This window comes from Aricia agestis, chromosome 13 (genome assembly GCF_905147365.1).
Source record: "Aricia agestis chromosome 13, ilAriAges1.1, whole genome shotgun sequence".
In the NCBI taxonomy this organism is placed as follows: Eukaryota; Metazoa; Arthropoda; class Insecta; order Lepidoptera; family Lycaenidae; genus Aricia; species Aricia agestis.
Genome location: NC_056418.1, coordinates 825,381 through 846,542, shown reverse-complemented (window position 1 = coordinate 846,542; position 21,162 = coordinate 825,381). Strand labels below are relative to the sequence as shown.

At 37.9% G+C, this 21,162-nt stretch overlaps 1 protein-coding gene across 1 annotated transcript in view; it reads right to left on the bottom strand.

Moving 5' to 3' along the window:
* LOC121732867 (mucin-5AC) overlaps window positions 1–21,162 on the bottom strand; it is a 72,647-nt gene that overhangs the window by 8,511 nt on the left and 42,974 nt on the right. Inside the window, exons 3-13 of the mRNA XM_042122861.1 lie at window positions 17,931–18,113; window positions 16,299–16,450; window positions 13,090–13,322; window positions 6,126–6,255; window positions 4,528–4,713; window positions 3,579–3,816; window positions 3,059–3,164; window positions 2,513–2,620; window positions 1,607–1,683; window positions 1,014–1,136; window positions 437–660 (exon numbers count right to left, since the gene is read on the bottom strand). Coding sequence (XP_041978795.1) covers window positions 437–660; window positions 1,014–1,136; window positions 1,607–1,683; window positions 2,513–2,620; window positions 3,059–3,164; window positions 3,579–3,816; window positions 4,528–4,713; window positions 6,126–6,255; window positions 13,090–13,322; window positions 16,299–16,450; window positions 17,931–18,113 — 1,760 coding nt within the window. The remainder of the gene's footprint in view (window positions 1–436; window positions 661–1,013; window positions 1,137–1,606; window positions 1,684–2,512; window positions 2,621–3,058; window positions 3,165–3,578; window positions 3,817–4,527; window positions 4,714–6,125; window positions 6,256–13,089; window positions 13,323–16,298; window positions 16,451–17,930; window positions 18,114–21,162) is intronic.

Sequence of the window (21,162 nt, the reverse complement as noted above, 5' to 3'; positions counted from 1 at the left end):
CTCATATTTCATAAAAAAACCCAGCTGACGTCCCTTAGTCAAAATGCTTTTGATAATTTCGTTGGCGAAGTTAGACGAATGGAGGGGATTTGACATAACGTTCGTTAAATGGCGCTTGCGATGCGTTATGTAAAATTCTATATATTTTTGATATTTAGCTTCGCTATAGAAACAAGCGAATGTATTTTGACTGAGCATTCAGTATATATGCGTTAGGCGCCATGCTTCAGTCTCAAAATCAGCGGGCAGCGGCGCGTTCCAACGTATACATTATATGGATAAGCCGACTAGCTATGAGCGGTGCGCGGCGTACTAGCCGGCTTATCTATATAAATCTATAATACATTATCCCGCGCCGCCGCCGCTCCCGCCCTACTGCCCGCTGATTTCGAGACTGAAGCCTTATACTACCAAAATGATATTGTTCAGTTCCTACCTCTGGTTCAGGCGTCGTCGTAGTAGTAGTTCTGAAGAGTACGGAGTTTCTGGTGGACACTCGGACTGGCGCTCTGGTGGTAGTAGTGACGGTGGTGGTCGAAGTGGTGGTGGTGGGAGTGGTCTTGGTGGTGGACTTGTGAGCCTTAGTGGTGGTGGTCTGGACCTTGCAGAGCACGTTGCGGGCGAAGTCGCAGGAGTCAGCGGCTTTGTTGAAGTAGAGTCCTGTGAAAGGAGTGTTGTTATTATTTCAGATCGAATTTTATAATAATGTACATAAATAGAGGTAAAGTTAACTAACGATTTAAATACATTAACATCAGTGTTAGTTTTAACTTTAAATGGTAAAAAAAAAAACAATTGAATAGTGTGCAAAAATTTAAAGTTGATACATACTCGTACTTTGTATTTTCTAGATTTTCCACATTTTATCCATGTTTCAAAGATCAGTGTAGTTTCTTTCAGCAAATATGTTTGAAGAGTCTTGCAGATTGTTACTACGTAAGCTATACACATACATAAGCACTCGTTTTATCAAACCCAACCTCTCTTTTACTGACTAAGGCAAAACTACTTACCAGATGGACAAGTAAACTGGTGTGCCACGATGCCCAGGTTTGAGGGTCCGGAGTCCAAACACCAGAAGTACTTCTTGCAGTCGCGAGGGTGGGGGAAGAATCCTTCGTCCTTACACTTGAAATCTGCAACAAACAAGAATGTTATGGTGATAAAAAAACGTGTGGCACTCGGGGACTGCCGCGGTAAAGCTATTGCATATCATTTTTCATCAACGGAACTTATGATTCGCATACATCTAGTCGCACGCACACAGACACCGTGCCGAAGTCTGCCAAACTGAAACGACGTAAGACGATGCACGGCAATGCCGCACTGACCGGTCGAAGTGGGAGGTGTCAGGTTTATTTTCGTTACGGAATTCCTTGATTCGGTCGCCGCGCTCACAGCGCGCGTAAAAAACTATGGAATAGCTTAAAAAACTTAATGAATACCTTAGTGGTTTAGAGCTTGGCTTTCGACTTTCGGTCGTGGGTTTTTTTTCGCGTTGGAATAACCAAAGTACTATTCACGTTAAAAAACGGACATTTTCAAATTGTTGGTTATCCACATTATCCACTTACGTCTTCATTTATAATACTTATTATGTAGTTACCTGCGCCGGGATCGGGCGTGGTCGGCGGCTCGGGAGTCTGCGCGTTCCACGATGGAGTACTGGTGCGTTTGCTGCTCCTGATAAGTATAGGAAAAACTATTGAAAAAAACATTACCGGCAACATGGATTATGAAGATTCTGCTCTGGCAACGTAAAATGGTAATTTGATGCAGGAAGTAAACGTAAAACTTTGTTTAAAAATTTACAACAATTTAAATTTAAAAGAAGATGATGCGGTGTACATTTTACAATAAATCTTATTTCAAATGGCTGTACGTGAGTTTGTGAGACGAACAACGATCTTACTAGGCCTAAAAAGTCTAAGGGCCTGTCCACATCTCCACGTCACGTCGTCGTCATCGTGGAACGGTGCGGTATCGTGGCACGACGCGAAATGCACGTCACGATACAACAACACAGGGTACGTCGCTATATCTTGTAAAACTGCTACATTCTTCACTTAACTAGAATATGTGGACCGCGCAATACGTATTCTGCTTTTGCTATTGTTAAAAACAGAGAAAGAGAAGAAAAAATTGCATAACAATGCATTTTTACGTTACATTGACGTAAATTTATACGTCACGTCAACGTTATCGCCCAGTTCCGTTAATGTAGGTTTTTAAGGCCTAGAAAACATATATTTTTAGCAAACTTTGTTTTTCACTTTGAACTAGGAGTAAGGCAATGCCTTTTTTTACAACATAATAATAAAAAGGTGCCTTTTCCCGATGCAGTAATCCATGCTGGCCTACTACAAGCGATCGCCATTGTGTAGACGGGGTAGTGATGGCGGACGATGGTCATGTCAGTATCGTGTGTCTTTAGTGGGCCAGCATAGACTATTGTGAAGAGGCACCTTAATATGGAAAAATAAGCATTTCTTTAAGTTCGTCACCGACTCACTTGGGCGTGGTGGTAGTGGTGGTAGTGGTGGTGGTTCGCGGTCGGTTCTTGCGGCGGCGGTCGCTGTCCGTCTTCACCACCGCGTCGGTTGCGATGAATTTCGTGTTCCTGTAATGACATCTTATTATTGTCTTATCTATGAAATGTTGTACTTTGAAGCCCGCATAACGGAGATCGCAGACGCGATAAGGGAGATGGCCGCGCCATGTCGACTGTATGTGCGCCGTAGACTCGATCACACAAAAAGTGTGCCCTTATGTATTTTAAAAAGTTTCCTTTGAAATGCTTTTGCGATTTCTAAACAGAAATTGCGAATCAGAACTTTGCAAAAGTTTGTTTTGGCAATTGGCGAATAATTAATGTTTATCTTTTTTTTTTTTGTGGATTTTGATTAAATGTACAACTTGATATGGACTAACACAGGTTTAGAGCGGAACCGCAGGCAAAAGCTATAATCAAGTTGGAATAGACCATAGATTTTTTGTTTTTCGTCTCGCGGTTTTGACTGTAGCCAGAACTTTGGTTAGTAATAAAGGCACGACTTACTCTAGCCCCTTCAAGTAAGACTCCTTGGCGGCCTCGATGAGCGGGTAGGGCTTGTCGTGGCAGGCGCCGCGGAAGTCGTCGTTGTCGATCGACCAGAACATTATACCTGAAAAAAAGGATTTCAATTTAAAAAACATAAAGAAAGTTTGAAAATTAAAGGCGGGCAGTTTTGAGTTACCACGTATGATATTCGTGACTATTGACTCCATTTTTAAAAAGAAAAAGTTAACGTTGACGGTAAATCGTCTGGTAAGTTAACTGGCAGTTAGGAATTAACATCTACTATTCTACACCCGATTATGATTATATTGAAACCGGAATTTAATAAATTTTTGTCAAGTGTATTACTTTTGAAATGTGTCCATTGTATGGGGTGGAGGGTTGATAGTCTGAGACACAGGAACTCCTAGTTCAGGCATCAACCCACCTAAATGCTTACTGTAAAACTGTTTCTACTTTATTAAGGTGATAAATAAATGATTATTATTAAAAAATACATATTTTGTAGGAATAAACATACCTCCAAGTCCATTCTGTGCGACATACTCGGCCTTCTTCCGTACGATATCGATGTCGTCGTAGCCGACCCACTGGTTGCCGCGGTAGGCGACGGGGCCCATCGCCGCCGGGTTCGGGTGGATCACCGTCCACGGCTTCTGCTCCTCCTCTTCCTCAGATTCCTCTGATTCCTCTGATTCCTCTTCCTCTGAGTCTGCGGCGCGACGCCTTCGGCTTTTCGGTTTTAGCGCTTCGCAGATCTGTAATAGGATATGGAAATTGTTGTATAATTGGCTTGTTTACAAAATGCATTTCATGGGATGGATTGTGAAATCGAGTGGATATATTTTTATCTCATTTAAAGATTACTACAACCTGTGAGGCAATGTTTTTTTATGAAATAAGGGGGCAAACGAGCAAACGGGTCACTTGATGGAAGGCAACTTCCGTCGCCCATGGACACTCGCAGCATCAGAAGACCTGCAAGTGCGTTGCCGGCCTTTTAAGAGGGAACGGGGTAATAGGGGAGGGTAAGGAAAGGAAGGGAAGGGAATAGAGGAGGGTAAAGAAGGGAAGGGAAGGGAATAGGGGAGGGTAGGGAAGGGGATTGGGCCTCCGGTAAACTCACTCACTCGGGGATACACAGCGTTTCACGCTGGTTTTCAGTGAGAACGTGGTATTTCTCCGGTCGAGCCGGCCCATTCGTGCCAAAGCATGGGTATCCCACGTATATGTTTTTAACGTTTCCTTTATTTAGGCCTCCAGTAGACTTGAATTACAAATTACTAGAAAAAATATTATTTTGCGGCAGCTTTTTAATTGGTTGTGAAATCCTTTTAATTTATATTAATGTCTACATCCACGGGTAAAGAAAGTTGTTTTTGGGATCACCAACTCTCTGCCTCAGATCTCTAATACGCTATGTTAGCCTTTCTCTTTGGTCTAATTATTTCTTCTTTATCAGCACTTACCTCGTAATAAGCCAGGTATCCTTTCTCCTTAGTCGCCTCCCCCTGCTCGCCGGGCCCGTCGGCCGGGGAGCCGATCTCCACGGCGTCGGGGTTGAACAGCGTGTACGAGCGGCCGTACGTCGGTATGCCGACCACCAGCTTGTCGCGGTCTGCGCCGTTCTCCAGGTAGAACTTGATAGTGTAGTCCTGAGAAATAACAAGAAGTTAAAAAGTGTACGCGACTACGCTATACTTCATCTAGGTCATGTTATGTACCATCGGACAAATTGATTCATAGACAGTTGACGGACCTACGTCATGTGGTCGGTTTATTTCAATTAAATGTTAGCTGTGATCGGTCGGATGGGTTTGACTCAACGCGACTAAATTACTTAGGCTCGCCATCTGCTTAGGAATCAACTTCTCAGGGCCTGTAGACAAGTGAAAAAGCGCTAACGCTACAAAATGTATGCGATTTGACATAAGTCATCGCTTCGCTAGCGAATACTAATGTCAAATCCATACATTTTGTAGCGCTAGCGTTAGCGTTTTGCCACTTGTCTACGGGGGCTGATAGTACATTAGGTAAGAATTATAACTCATTCAATAAAATTAGATCAATTGTTTAGGTGCTGCCCGTCTGTTCCTCAGACGAATGAAAATATAAATATTCTTCCTTTTCCTATTTCATAGAATGTTAAGTACTTCGAATTTTACGCTCTAACTTGAGACAATGTTAACACCTTTCCGATTGGCAAAGATCTCTTAAAATCTGCAAATATCTCTATTCTTTCGTACTGCAGCGGTCTTATCTTTCAAATGACTTCAACTTTACTAGGGCATTGTACTTACGATGATTGTTAACGTACCTATAGGTCTACCAGGATCTGATAGCTGGATTACAGATTTTCAAAAAATATCCTCGATCATTGGATAAATATTTTTTATATTTCCATGTTCTACACACAGAATCAGCCGCTTTATGGAAAAAATGGATCAAAAGTATTTTATTCTAATTACCCCGGTATTGCTAGAGTCAATTTATTTTCTCACTTTTTGCTGCCTGCTTCTTTTATCTTTCAAATAATAGGGATGATGACAAGGTCAAAGATTAGCGAATTTTGTTAATAAAATAAAGAAATCACGGTAAAAAATAAGTGTTCCCAAAATTTCAGCTTGACAGCATTTGTATTTTTTTTTGTTATGCGTAAAGTTGGATATTCAAGTTGAATTTTTTTTCAATTAAATTTCTTAATATTTGTATACAATTTGATAACTTATGCAATTAAAAGCAACTTTTGCTATGAAATTACTTTCATAAACGCAATATTTAATATACCTCAGGTCGAACAAAGTTGTCTCCCGATGCGTGCAAACTACGAAAGACTGACGTCATACTTTCGTAGCACTATGTATGGAGCGTTTCGGGCAGGTCTTTTTTATGAGATATTTGAATTGTCATATCTTAGTGAATTTTTAAGCTATCAGAGTCATTTTTTAAGTATCTTTCAATTACCGATATGAAAAAAAAATAGTCATCATGCCTATTGTATTTGACATATAAGCGTAGGAGATAGGTAATAAAGGTATATTATGATACAGGTATAATTTAAACTTACGATGTTAAGTTCGTTATCGACGCTGTACTCGCTGGGTTCCTCGAGCGGATAGAGCGGCGCGTGGTGGTTGACGGCGGGCTCGAACGCGGAGTGGTAGTCGTACGTCAGCAGATTCATCCAGTCCAGGTATCTGGAAAAAGGGGTTAAAGTTGTGAATATCTATTTTTTTAAATGAAATAAAGGGGGCAAACGAGCAAACGGGTCACCTGATGGAAAGCAACTTCCGTCGCCCATGGACACTCGCAGCAGCAGAAGAGCTGCAGGTGCATTGCCGGCCTTTTAGAGGGAATAGGGTAATAGGGAAGCGTAGGGAAGGGAATAGGGGAGGGTAGGGAAGGTAATATGGGAGTCGTCGTCTTAAAATCCATATTACTTTACTAATATTACTAAGGTAAAAGTGTGTCTTGCGAAAGACATCAACGCGCTGCAAAGAGCATGTTTTCAAAGTAACTTGATATTGGCCTAGTTTTTAAACACCTTATAAAAGATGTTATCCGTACTAATATTAAAAATGCGAAAGTGTGTTTGTCTATTACCTCTATAACGTGACATCTATACCGTGACGATAACATCATAATTGGGATACATAGATATAGAACTCAACACTCATAATGTCAACACGTTAGTCACCAAAAAAAAGAAGAGTGTTTTTGCTGTAGAACAATTCACATTCTTCTATCACATCATCGCCAAATGTTCCAGCTCATTTAAATACCTCAAATGTCGCGACCAAATGCCAAGGCCGAGACGGTCCTAGAATAAATAACTACGCAGACAATCATATTATACACAAGTCACAACAGGAAAATTTATAAAAAAACAAATACCTATTTTGATTAACTAAAAACTAAAAAGTAATTTCATAAATGTCACCACTAACAAAATTAAATTATTGCTTAACCAAAAAGTCAAGTTTTTATACTACAAGTTGTCTGCAGCTTCGTTCGCGCAGAAATTCTTTCATCGCGCGAGAGCCATATATTTTTTCTTTACATATACTATCTATAAGTTCTTTCCCGGAGATCAAATTGTATCCATGCAAAATTTTATCTAATTCGGTTTAGTACTTTAAGGTCAAAGTAGATACAATAGTATGTATTAAGCCAGCCAGCGAACTAAAAAAACAATGTCACCACAAACAAAATTAAAAACGAAAATATCAAGTTTCGATTAAATATTCTGTAAGTTATCAGTAAGCAATAATTTTGAAGGATGTAGGCATGTAGCGTATTTTCCAAACGATTTAAAAATAATTTGAGAAGTACATTTTTATTAACTCATTACTACCCACATATTACATTGTAGTTTACGACTACGCAATAGTATAGCTGTATGGGCAGCAATTTGATTTGATCTTGACCCTGAGTTAATAACATGTACATTTTGTAGTAGCTCTCGTCAGACATATGGAATTCTCTGTTAATACATTTTAAATTGCAAAATTAAACTATAATCTACCAATCCTTACTAATATTATAAATGCAAAAGTGTGTCTATCTGTCTGTCTGTCTGTCTGTCTGTCTACCTCTTCACGCGAAACTTTTTAATCGGGACTTAACGCGACTTATTTAAGTAGTAATGCTACTACGAGTACATACTTTTTCTCGACATTCGTCAGTCCCCTCGTGACCACGGCCGTTGCAACACGGCCGAAACGTCGAGAAAAACTATGTACTCGTAGTAGCATTACTACTTAAATAAGTCGCGTTAAGTCCCGATTAAAAAGTTTCATTATAATGCAACGCGAAAGTTTAAAATGTTACCTCTTCACGTTTAAACCACTGAACCGATTTTTGCTGAAAGGTACGGAGATACTTTGAGTCCCGGCCCACTCCCGGGAAAGGCCATGACAACGGAGTTGCGGGCGTCATCTAGTTTAAAAATATTTATATCTTTATCTGTCAAGTAGATTTTCCAACGTATCAGACAAATGTAGTTAACATAAATAAGCGTCAATGTGGTGCAAATATTTAAAAAAATAGGACTAGCCAGGAAGAAATATATTTGCAGACCTTTGTTTACGAAAACACATAATTTAATAATCGTACTTTGAAAGTCTAAGTTCTGCCGCACTCAGAGATATTTAACGACCAGTTAAATTAAATTAAGAGTTTGTCAGAAAATGTATGGAGCTTATGTCAAAATATTCATTAAATTAAAGTTGAGTAAGACTTAAATGGCACTGAGTACGGCAGTAAGTTGAATACGAGAATTGGGCGATACAATCATATTAACCACTACTTAACATTTAACACCTATATCATTACAGCTCTACATCTACGATGACACCGGCTTTCCTTGATAAAATGGGACGGGCTTGCAAAATATATTGCGATGTAAGAGCTCAATTTAGCTGTCGTTGCGAGATGCCATTGTGGCAACAGCAGTAATGAGTCGACGCATATTCAGAGCGCTAAGAAGGGAATTAAGCCGTGCATTGTCTCCGCGGTGACCCAACTCGTCGTTAGCGCTCAGATGCTTTAATCCAACGTTAATGGAGAATCGTTCCTCGTTCGATGCATGCTGTTTTCAAGCGGAATGGATCGAACATGGAACGCAGCTTCATTAATGTGCATTTGTACAGTAGAATGGAGATTAAGGGCCTGTTTCACCACTTTCGGATAAAGTCCCGAATAGGCTATTCACAACTTTTTTGACAGATTCTCCATACTTAATCTGTCAAGTTAATTGGTGGATAACATATTTGTCACTTATCAGGAAATGGTGAAACAGGCCCTAAGTCATTGCTAACGGACCAGGAGTTATCATTAAGATATAAATCAAAATTAATTTTCAATTGTTAGTTTAGCTAGAAATCGAGAGCTGCACCGATTTCGCTAATTTTAGTCCTGAATTGTTTGTCTTCACGAACCTTGCCAGGTATATGTTACGAGAGAAATGATACAAAGTTCACCGGATCATCTAGTTTAAAATTGTTGAATGCCTTGGAACCCTTGGAATTACGCCGAGATGTAGCTTCACTCTGCATCCTCTATCGGTTGTATCACGGGGAGTGCTCTGAGGAATTCATACCATACCATCTGCAACTTTTCGCTATCGTCCCACGCGAAAAACGTACTATCCTCATCACCTTGATGAGTGGCAGTCTTCCACAGTGCGTTTTTCGCGTAACTTTCTGCCGCGCACTGTAAAACTCTGGAACGAACTGTCACCAGCAGTATTTCCGGACCTATACGACCTGCAAACCTTCAAGAAAAGAGCGTATTCCCTCTTAAAAGGCCGGCAACGCACCTGCAGCTCTTCTGATGTTGCGAGTGTCCATGGGCAACGGTAGTCGCTTACCATCAGGTGACCCGTTTGCTCGTTTGCCCCCTTATTTAATAAAAAAAATAATATAATAGTTTGCGTAGGATTTAAAGATGTAAAAACAATAATAGTAAATTATTGTCAGACTTCAGTACTAGACAGACTTCAGTAAAGGACATCGCACTCGTCATGGTCACTGTACAACACCCTTCTCCATTGTGCATTCTGTAGATTGATCCATTGTCTCACACATATAATTTTACATCTTTAGCAAAGACTTTACAAGTCCATGTCAATATTCGAATTTGGAAAAAGTTTTAAAATTCGAATTTGGATGAATTTTGTTTGAAAATACTTTGAATCCCGGGAAAAGATGAAGGATAGCGGTGCAATTTACATAACATTATGTATAATGTTTTTTGCCACGATAAAAATAGTTAGGCACAATGACGACCCCTGTCGCTCAGTTGGTGGGCGTGTTCAGTGTTGGTAGCTCAAGCCGGGGGTTGCGGGTTTGAATCCCGCCGACGGAACAAAAAGTTTTCAAAAGTTCCTGGGTCATGGATGTGTATTAAATATGTGCATCATATAATAAAAATCTTAAATATATGTATTATGTATAGTAATAATAATAATATAATAATAGCTCCCACACCGGTTTCGGTGACGGTGGCCGGTTTCATTGAAACCAGGCCAGCTACGCAGGAGTAATTTTATAGTGCCGAAGTGTGTGCTCAGTACACAAGAGCACTCTCTATTCCTTTATAGTGCCGAAGTGTGTGCTCAGTACACAAGAGCACTCTCTATTCCCAAATATAACCCAATGGGACGGCAGACCGACACGACCGGCGAGAGATCAGGCGCAGGACCGACTTTTTACATGCCCATCTAACGCATGGATCATCTTACTTGTCAGACAATCAGGTGATCAGCCTGCATTGTCCTAACCAAACTTGGAAATGACATGTTTCCAACGCGGGAATCGAACCCACGACCTTCGAGTGAAGAGCCGCGCTCTGTACCACTAGACCACGGAGGTGTTATTTGCTATTATTTATTATTATTATGTATAGTATGAAAGTATTAAATATATTTCCGTTGTCTGGTACCCGTAACACAAGTCCTTCAGGTGGTAAGTCCACGGGGCCAGATTGACGTGGTGTGAAGCGTACATATATATTATAGTTAATAATTATTATAAATGAAATTATCGTCAACATCTAGTGATCAACAATGATAATCAATTTAAAAAAATGTGAGCTTTTGCGGTACCTTTACGTTAATAACATAAGCCTATAAGGATCACTCTGATTGTCGTCATGTTAAGATGTCAATGTATTTTGCTTAGATAAATGATTGGTTTCGCGCGAGCGCTCGACTAGATACCGCGCTATATAGAAAAAACAGATTTCTGAATGCGGCAAATGCCGGTGCCTCAATATTGTACTTAGTGTGTGTAAAACAATGCACAAATATTGTTGTGTGCGTAGATAATCGGGTTTCCAGATACTTGACTGGTGCCCAATCAATGGGGATTGGGGAAAAATTAGTTGCTGTGGACTTGTAATTTATTATTATTGTATAGTAAGTGCTGATTTTTCAATCACCAGAAAATCAAAAATCAAAATCAAAAATATTTATTTCCAAATAGGTTAACAAAGTTAACACTTTAAGAACGTCGAGTCTACATGAGGCCTACCACCGGTTCGGGAACTACCCCACCGAGAAGAACCGGCGTAAGAAACTCGCACGGGGCCACCTTTTACCAAAAAGGTGGAAAATAACAAAGATAGTTTAAACTAATTTACGATAGACCAGATAAACTTTACCATTGAAACAAAGTCCATTCGAAAAGAATGCGATAAAATGACAACGTTGTTTAGGTTAACGAAATATAATAGGTACAATATTGATGAGAAAACAATACAAAAACAATGGTAGGAAGTTTAACGAAAGTTAAGAATGAGTCATAAAAAAGCAAATGTTAAATTTGTTTTCTCATTTGTTACTGTATTGTGTACATAAAATATAAACTGTATTTAAGATTTTTATTATAATATGATACTCATAATTCATATTTATTAATACACATTCATGATCCAGGAACTTTGAAAACTTTTTGTTCCGTTGGCGGAATTTGAACCAACTAGCTAGAGATTTTAATGCGCTCATACTTTTAGTGAAAACATAATTTACGTAAAACAACTAAAACTTTGCTAAAGATGACATCGATTCTCCGTCAATATTACAGTGTTGAATTTATTTTACCTCTAATATACGCTTTATGCCAACGACATAATGATCATAATGACCTCTAAGGTAAACATTGCAGTATGGGTGGGGTGAATCAATATTGCAGTATGGGCGGGTATGGGTGAGGTGAACTAACAGCTATTAATATTCAGGTGTCAGTCTCGTGCCACATTCCGTTAGCGCGCACCCTAATGATATGGTGTAAGCGACGAGCGGGAGCGTTTAAGACCTCTGCCTCGAATATCGCGGCAAGGTGTTAAGACTGGCAAGCGATGTTTTATTCTTAGGTTTAGAAATATGTAGTTGCCTATTGTAAACAACATATTCACTGACTATAAATTACAACATTTAGGGCCTGTTTCACCACTTCCTGATAAGGCTATCCACCAACTAACTTGACTGATCAAGTATGGTGAATCTATCAAAAAAGTTGTAAATAGCCTATTAGGCACTTTATCAGAAAACGGTGAAACAAATTGCAAGGGTAGCGGTTACTTTGTGGTAACGAAAATTGTCTAAAAATGCCTAAAGTCCTATGAATTTTACTATCAGCTTAAAAGTACTATTAAATTTTATCCCCTGTTTTAGAGGAAATAATATTATCATTTATTTCCAATTATTTCCAACTAGTCAATCAAAACGCTAACCGCATAACATTGGACCGTCACACAGTTCGTTAAGTAAGTTGACATTGAATCAAAATGGAGTAACATGACGCATTGCACAAGGGACCGCGCTAACTGTTCTGTGCTAAATAGGTGCTAAACACTTTGACAAGATATCTTCAGATCACATTGACCTGTTTTGACGGCCTATGACCTACCTTGAGGGAAATGCTTAACATTTTTTTTAATTAACCCATCAATCCCATACGGCACTCGGCTGTCACATAACAATTGAAAATCTAATGTGTCTGTGATTCCCACGATCGAGGTATTACTCAATAGAATATGAAATATTAATTAATGAATATGAGCTTTTTCTACATACAGGAATATGAATTGTTTAACGTGTTTCTTCAGGGTCTACTACGTTTTTGGCAGAACCTACATTTGCAGCAGCACCGGGCTGCAAACGTGACATAGCACTTATTGTATAGTCAATAGAGTTCAATTTTGAAACCAGTTCTTATAAAAATGCAGTGCTGCGTCGCGTTTCAATTGTGTTTAAATGTATTCTATGGCTTAGGGTAGATGTACCATATGTTATAGATGGTACGTCTACCTCCGTCCATACTGAACCTGCAGCCTGCCGAGACTTTATCAGTGGCCCGCGTAAAGATAAACATAGTACCTAATAGTAAACCGCTAATTTTGAACAATCTTACTTTTTAAACCCGAAATCATTCTTGTTTGCAGCCGGCAACACCAAGACCAAAACGTATTAATGGCCCGTATAAAAAAAAGGTTCAAGGTTCAAGAGTACCACTGAAATCAAAACTCACCTATTCAAAGTCTTCACATCGAATCCCTTCTGTATATACTCTATGCCGGCGGGCACAGCCATGGTCAGCAGCAGCCTGGACTTGCCGGTCTTGGCGGACTCCTTCTCGAACTCCTCTCGCAGCTCCTTCACCAGCTTGGCGTAGTTCTCGCGGTCCTTGGCCTTGCCGCCGTCACGGAACGCGGGGTACTCCCAGTCCAGGTCGAGGCCGTCGAAGTGGTTCTGTCTGAGGAACTGGTGAAAGAGAGAGAAGTTAGGATGTTGTCTTAAAATAAGGCAAATAGGTGATAGAGAGAGAATAGTGTTATGAAATAAGATAAAGTTATTGGCACTTGAGTTTATACTACAGAAAGTCCTAAAAATCAAAGGTATGATGAAAAGACTTTATGTAAACGTTTATCGTTTGAACATAATATGATCTACTGCTATATTAAAGCGAATAGACTATTACTAAAGTAATATTTAATTAATTTGTTTCAAAATAATTATTGTGAAAGTTTTTGAATACGTAGTGTACTGAAAATAATTATTTATTGATGTTTGATAGACATACCCAATTGGCAAAAAATTGAATTCGAGTCAAAATTTAAATTGAAGGTATACATTGAGACGTAAACATTATACAGGATCTTCGCTTTGGTTCGTTATTTTACAATCCTTTATCCATATTTGCCTGAAGTTAATAACAGCGTGCCTTCATAATGATTCATTTCACAAGGCATCGTAACCAGTTTCGTTCTGACTCATTTAGGTGTGGAATTTTATGTTTTTTATCTTTAATTGACAATAACTTAAATAGAATGGCAGGTGTCCTTGAGCATTAACAGTGATAATAGTCATTTAGTATTCTAAAATATGCTCAAGAGTCTAGACACTAGATCAATACCGACTAGATTTACACTAGCAGTTGTAATGACGTTGTTCTCATTAATAAGAATTCTTTCAATTTCACTTTTATCCAATGGGGATTCGTGTTACTACGGGCAAACGTTTTGAGGAAGAAAAGCTTTGATAAAGGCTTAGAAATGCAGGAAAAAATCTCTTTATTTCAGTAATACGAAGAAATGTTTTTGATAGTTAAATGGAGAAGAGAGTTGAGTTGTAGATACTTTTAATGTAGACTGTAGTTAATACGTATTACATTTGACGCCTCCGTGGTCCAGTGGTTTAGAGCGCGGCTCTTGACTCGGAGGTCTTGGTTTTTTTTTTATTTAAGTTCCTCCCCCTAACATTATCATTAGTGGGTTCGATTCCCGCATTGCTATTTCCAAGTTTGGTTAGGACAATGCGTCGGATGGGCATGTAAAAAGTCGGTCTTGCGTCTGATCTCTCGCCAGTCGTGTCGGTCTTCATTCCAACTGAGTTATGAGAATAAAGGAATAGAGAGTGCTCTTGTGTACTGCGCACTCACTTGGGCACTATAAAATTACTCCTGCGTAACTGGCCTAGTTTCGGTGAAACCGGCCACCGTCACCAAAACTGGTGTGAGAGTTATTATTATTATTAAATTTTGTGACTCGCCTCGTGGTTCAATCATAATTTTATTGACATAAAGATTTAGACTTATTACAAAAATAATTACTTCTCTCATTAGGTAAGGGCTAACCTATTTTCGCAATTGTTAGAAATAACTCGGCAACGGACGGTTAAATATTGATTTAAATATATGTGACATTTGTGATATGACACACACGAAACCCACTTGGCATATTTCAAAAGGTTTTGCTCAACAAAAAACCCGCGGAGTCGGTATGTCGAAACCAAATGAGGAAAAACGAATTTCCAATCTTCTCGGCAATCTTAAAGGCTTATTAAGTTGAAAATAATGGCCGTCTATAACACGACGAATACAAGGTGTAACAAAACTAAGTCATCATACTTGAGGGTTTGTATGTGTCCCTTATACTGAGTTCACTGTGAAAATAGCAGCGCTGAAAGAGCAAATTTTTAAAAGCAATATCATAAATATTTTCTACTTTCACAGTGAACTCTATACAGGGTGTAACAAAACTAAGTGATAATACTTTAGGGTGTGTACGTGTTTCTTATAGAGAGTTCATTGTAAAAGTAGCAGTGCTGAAAGACCAAAGTTTTTTTCACTTTTGATATTTTAGAGTGACTTTAGTCTATATAATTCTCCCATCTACTAATAAAGCACCTCGTAGCTTGTAGTCTGTAGTATTGCTCTAATCATTAAACAAACACAGGTATGTGATAAGTAAGAGTCGGACGCGCGCTTTCTCCCTCGGTAATGGCGGTTAGATACATTGCAGGTAGGAATTTGCTTTAAATACATCTTAAATACGCTATTTGGCTTCTAGTAGAACCGAAAGTAACCGTATTAAGGAAAAAAATACTTTCGAATTTCGACTTGATTAATAATAACAATTTAAGTAAAATTTTGTTAAGGCGGGGATCAATCTCAATCAAAAACGATAATCTTGCACACAATCAAAGACCAAGCGTATATGCATCGCAATAAGATTCATTTTAGCTTAGCATAAAATTGTAACAACAAGGGCGGATCTTCTCTATTTTTCATGTTTTTTTTAAATATCTTTGGAAATAAATATTAAGAAACAAAATTGTTCGGTTAAAGAAATTTTACTATACATTTACTAACAATTTATTCAAATAAAATGTTTAATTATCCTAGTTAATACTTATATTTCGATGAAATAGAGTTTTTTCGGAGGTGAGTTTGTAAATTAATTACAGCCAAAGTATTACGTTTTATTAAAATGTTTACGGTTTAAGGCATTTTAAATATTGTGCTTTATATCTCATATTTTTTAACACTTCGTTATTATAGCGGAACTAGGTAAACCGGGAGTCACGGAATAACAAATTGGGGTTTATCCTCGCCTTAACGAAATTTATTTAGGCAACTTTTGAATAGGTAGTCTTTTCTTTTAAATATTATTCTCTACATATTGGGTTTTTATGGAAATTACTGGCAAGAATGAATTTTCGTCTACGATTGACTATGATTGGGATTGTTGGTCATTCATTATCAACTTCGAGGCCTTTGAATATGAATATTGTAGTAGTAGGTGGCCGACAGAGTGGTGGCATCTAAAGTTATTACTTCGACCACGGCTTTTTCGTATTGGGTACGTGCCGTAATAGTAGGAGACAATAAAAAGAGATGAAGCAAAGTTCAGAGATAAGATTTCATGTTATGCGTGTATGTTATTATCTTTTACTTACTCTGATAGTATTCTTGACGAACTCCTTTCTGGAGCTCTTGGTGGCGACCATGGGCGAGAACCTGGCGGAGCCCTCGTTCCAGCCGCCGATCGCGAGGAGGGTCTTCAGTTTCTTGTTGTACGTCTTCAGCCCGGTGAACTTGGCGTACCCGCCTGTAATGATCAGTGGTAAGTTAATTGAGTTTCATAAACTTAAATATTATTACAGTTGATAGTTTTATATAACATTTTTGTGTAAAATAGGAATCGGAGCGTACGCAGTGGATAGATTTGTTGCTTTGTATTGATATTTATAGTACTGCGGGCACTGGATTGTCATTTCTGCGCCTGACAAATTATAAATGACGACGACGACGGCTGCGACCCAAATGAGATAAGTACAGAAAGAGAATATTACTCCTACGCATTACCATCCTCAACAAATGCTGCTTATGAATTTAATGTGATTGGGGTCGGTGTTAGATATTTCCTATGTAATATGGTACTCGTAGGACTAAAGGTCCCTATTTCTGCTCTTTGTAGTTATGTGAAATATTAAAAACAATAACTTAACAATGTAACATAATTATACCTCTTATGCTTGAAGAGTGTTATACAGATAGCGATTTATTTGTAAAAGTAGTTTGATCATATTTGACGTTTCATTTACAAATGATTCTAAAAATGTTTTATAATCCAATATTGCGCCTTGTATAGATGTCGCCTTTAAGCCTGCCGTTTAAATTAATCCGTATAATAACTAACATCCAGTTCCCCGTACATTAGAAATCGGGTAATGCGCATGTTTTTACACAGGAAAAGCATGCAACCGACGTCGGAGATATTTTAAACAATCTAAAACTAACGATGATGTAATTGTTTAATTGCTTATATTGTTTTCATAACAGTCGGAAACAAATAAATGTATTTCCGTTATTGTTTTAGACGTTGTATGTCATTTGAGAAGTTTACAGGTAAGTTAAAATTATTATGTTTTATCCCCGACTTTGGCGTGTATAGAATGGAATGATTTTATCAGTTGAGATATCCTCTAAGGGTCAATTCGGACCGCAACGCGACGAGGCGAGGCACGGCGCGGCATAAATTTGTATGGATTTGACAGATTTCGAATGCGTGAGACGTCTTGCGAATCTGTCAAATCCATATAAATTTATAAATGCATCTACGCGTCGCGTCGCGGTCTGAATCAACCCTAAGCTGTAACAGTCGGAAACAAATAAATGTATTTCCGTTATTATTTTAGACGTTGTATGTCATTTGAGAAGGTTGCAGATAAGTTAAAATTATTATGTTTTATTCCCGACTTTGGCGTGTATAGAATGGAATGATTTTATCAGTTGAGATATTCTCTAAGGGTCAATTGCTTCTAAAAATTCTGCTTAGTGACATAAAAATCCTCGGTGGTGTAAGTATGAACCTGCCATCATCCCGCCTGCTCACAGTTTTAACATATTCAGATAAATATTGATAGCAATAGATTTTTTTTCAAGTTAAAGATTTATAGTTAAAGATAGTAATAGCAAAAACTTTAGGGTGTGTATGTGTCCCCTGTACAGAATTCACAGAGTAGCGCTGAAAAAGTAACTTTTTTTTTACACCTTGTAGATAAAAGATTTGAATAAAATAAACCCACCTTTCTCAATATCCTGGTACTTGTCGAAGGGTTTCAGCGTGTTGTCCTTGGTGAACCCCCCGAAGGCGTAGACGAGGTGGGTGCAGAGGTAGGGGTTGATGTTCTGGGGGTTGAAGCGCGCCGTGCCGGACCGGTACACCGACCAGTTTGTGTAGTAGCACACCACGCGCGGCTCACTGTGCGCTGGGAAAGAAGGGATGGTGTCAAAAACTGAAGTGATTTACGGATAAGGGGAAAATCTGCGAATAATAAAAACTAGGGAAAATATATTTTCATCTTAGAAATGTCACTTTATTCTATATAAAAAGATTTCGATATGATCTACAGTCCGAACAACTCAGAGTGTCAAATTTTTTTTTTAATGTAATTAACATAAAACTTTGTGACTTTCATAAATTGTTTCCTATTTATAGAATAGGCAGTAAAGCAAACAAAATTAAGATTTGCAATGTTAACTTAGTAAAATAATAATAATAATATCTATGGACGCTTCACACCACGTCAGTCTGACCCCGTGCTAAGTACCTAAAGGACTTGTGTTACGGGTACCAGACAACGGAAATATATTTAATACTTTTATACTATATGTATATATTTAAAATTTTTATTATACGATACACATATTTAATACACATCCATGACCCAGGAACTTTGAAAACTTTTTTGTTCCGTCGGCGGGATTCGATCCCGCGACCCCCGGCTTGAGCTACCAACAGCCCAACAACAAAGGTCGTCAAAAAACAATAACTAGTTGAAAAAAGTTTCATTTTAAATGTAATTACTAAACAAAAGAATAAAACAAAGTAATCGATGTTCACGGTGATAGAGAAGATTGCCAACTCGTTACGGCGGTAGGCAAAATAGAGTAATGTCTATGAAATTGAGATTTGGCAACAATTGGTGACAGTCATCTTGTTTTTTACTGATATCGATGAGGCTTTGGTTAGCAAATATTATCTTATTATTTACTAGATATTCCCCGCTTTTTTGCAACTTTGTTACGCCTAAATTTATGTAAAGTGTTGTAACCACGTTGTAACTGATAAATTTTTAGGGTTCCGTAGCCAAATGGCAAAAAACGGAACCCTTATAGATTCGTCATGTCCGTCTGTCTGTCTGTCTGTCTGTCCGTCCGTATGTCACAGCCACTTTTCTCCGAAACTATAAGAGCTATACTTTTGAAACTTGGTAAGTAGATGTAATCTGTGAACCGTCTTAAGATTTTGATACAAACATGGAAAAATTATAAAAAAATTTAGGGGTCCCCATAGGTCCAACTAAAACAAAAAAAAAATTTTTTTCATCTAACCTATGCGTGTGGAGTATCTACGGATAGGTCCCCAAAAATCATATTAAGGTTTTTAGTATCATTTTTTTCTAACCTGAATAGTTTGCAAGAGAGACTCTTCCAAAGTGGAAAAATGTGTCCGCCCCCCCTCTAACTTCTAAAGTAGGGGCATGATAAGTCTAAAAATAATAATATTATATGATGTACATTACTATATATAAAAACTACCAACGAAAATTGGTTTGAACGAGATATAGCAAGTAGTTTTTTTTTTATACGTCATAAATGGTAAACCTTAATTTAACTTTCATTAAATCAATTGAAATATAAAAATAAATCAAAAACCTTTTAATTTCGTAAAAATAAACCTTATTGCGGCTGCGGAACCCTTCATGGGTGAGTCCAAGTCGCACTTGGCCGGTTTTTAAAGGTAAATACTTAGTAAGTATAAATTTTTTATTAAAATTTTTAATAAAAAATGTATACGCCAAAACCGTAAAAAACGTTTTACGGTTTTGGCGTAAAGATCTAACAGACAGATGAACGGATAAACAGTTTAAGAATTTGTTTGTCTATGAAACTACGGGAGCAATTTAGATATTGTCTAGCACTTGATTTTTTTATTGAGATGAATTCTGCTAGACAACTGTTGCTAAGGATTGCTAAGCCAACCAATTTTTACCAAAATGAAGATCGTCATATATTTTTTACTAGCCTTAACTAGTATACTAAAGCCAATAAAACATACAAAGCAAATGAAAGGGAAACAAGAAGTCCAGGCCGCGGATGAGCGGAGACAATGGGCATTGTCATCGCGGTCATTGACCTGCACAGAGCAGCTGCGCACAGAGTTATCGTTGCATCTCTACACATATTATTCCATACTAATATTATAAACGCGAAAGTGTCTGTCTGTCTTTCTTGTTCACCTTGACGCCCTAACCGCTGAACCGATTTTACTGAAATTTGGTGTGGAGATACTTTGAGTCCCGGGAACGGACATAAGATCCATACTAATTTTATAAATGCGAAAGTGTGTCAGTTTCCTCCTCACGCCCAAACCACTGAACCGATTTTGCTGAACTTCGTTATGGAGTTCCCATGGCAGGTGGGAAAAGATATATTATGTAGCCTTTATTTCGTCAAAATATTTGGTTCCGAACGATTGACTTACTTATATGTGAGCAAATCATCGTATTTAAAAGTGCACGCATTTTTAATTCAGATAGGATATATTTTAATATAACAAAATCTGTAAATTTTGAACCAAAAAGCCAATATACCAGTAAGCCTATCTGATATGCTAGTAAGCTCAAGAAATTCCAATACAGGTTTGAAGGCAAACCACTGTACTAACTTACTATAAGACGAAGATCTTCAAGGCTATAGTAGCGATATTTTATCCCAATACGCAAAATAATTAAGGTATTTTCCTAGCAATAAACTCTGTGTATTATGTAGTCTGTATAATATAAATATCGTATAGTAGAGTAACTCATTCATGTCTTATAATGAACTTAAAGGTAAAACACCCAATTATTTACATTTTCATTCATACTGCAGAAAAAATTTTAATGGCATTCTTATATTTTCAAATACAGTGTCAATAATAATATGATGACTGTTAACACGTGACGTAATGTTTTTGAAATTACACAAATGATACTTATTCAGAATGCAGATATATAATTCTGCATGAGGATGGTCTAATGAACTCTTCTGTATTTGTTTATATTGTGTGATCTGCTCGAAGGACCATATTATATAGTACGCGGCCATTTTATTTGCCTTTGTGTAAGACAATCTCAGACTCACAATGCTAAAGTGTTTTGTTTGTATCATTGTATCGTTGTAGCTAAAAAAGCTATCTTTGTATCGCCTTCCATGTATATAAGCAGTGATATCCAAATATAATTTTATTTCCTTTGTCTCGGATGTAACAAA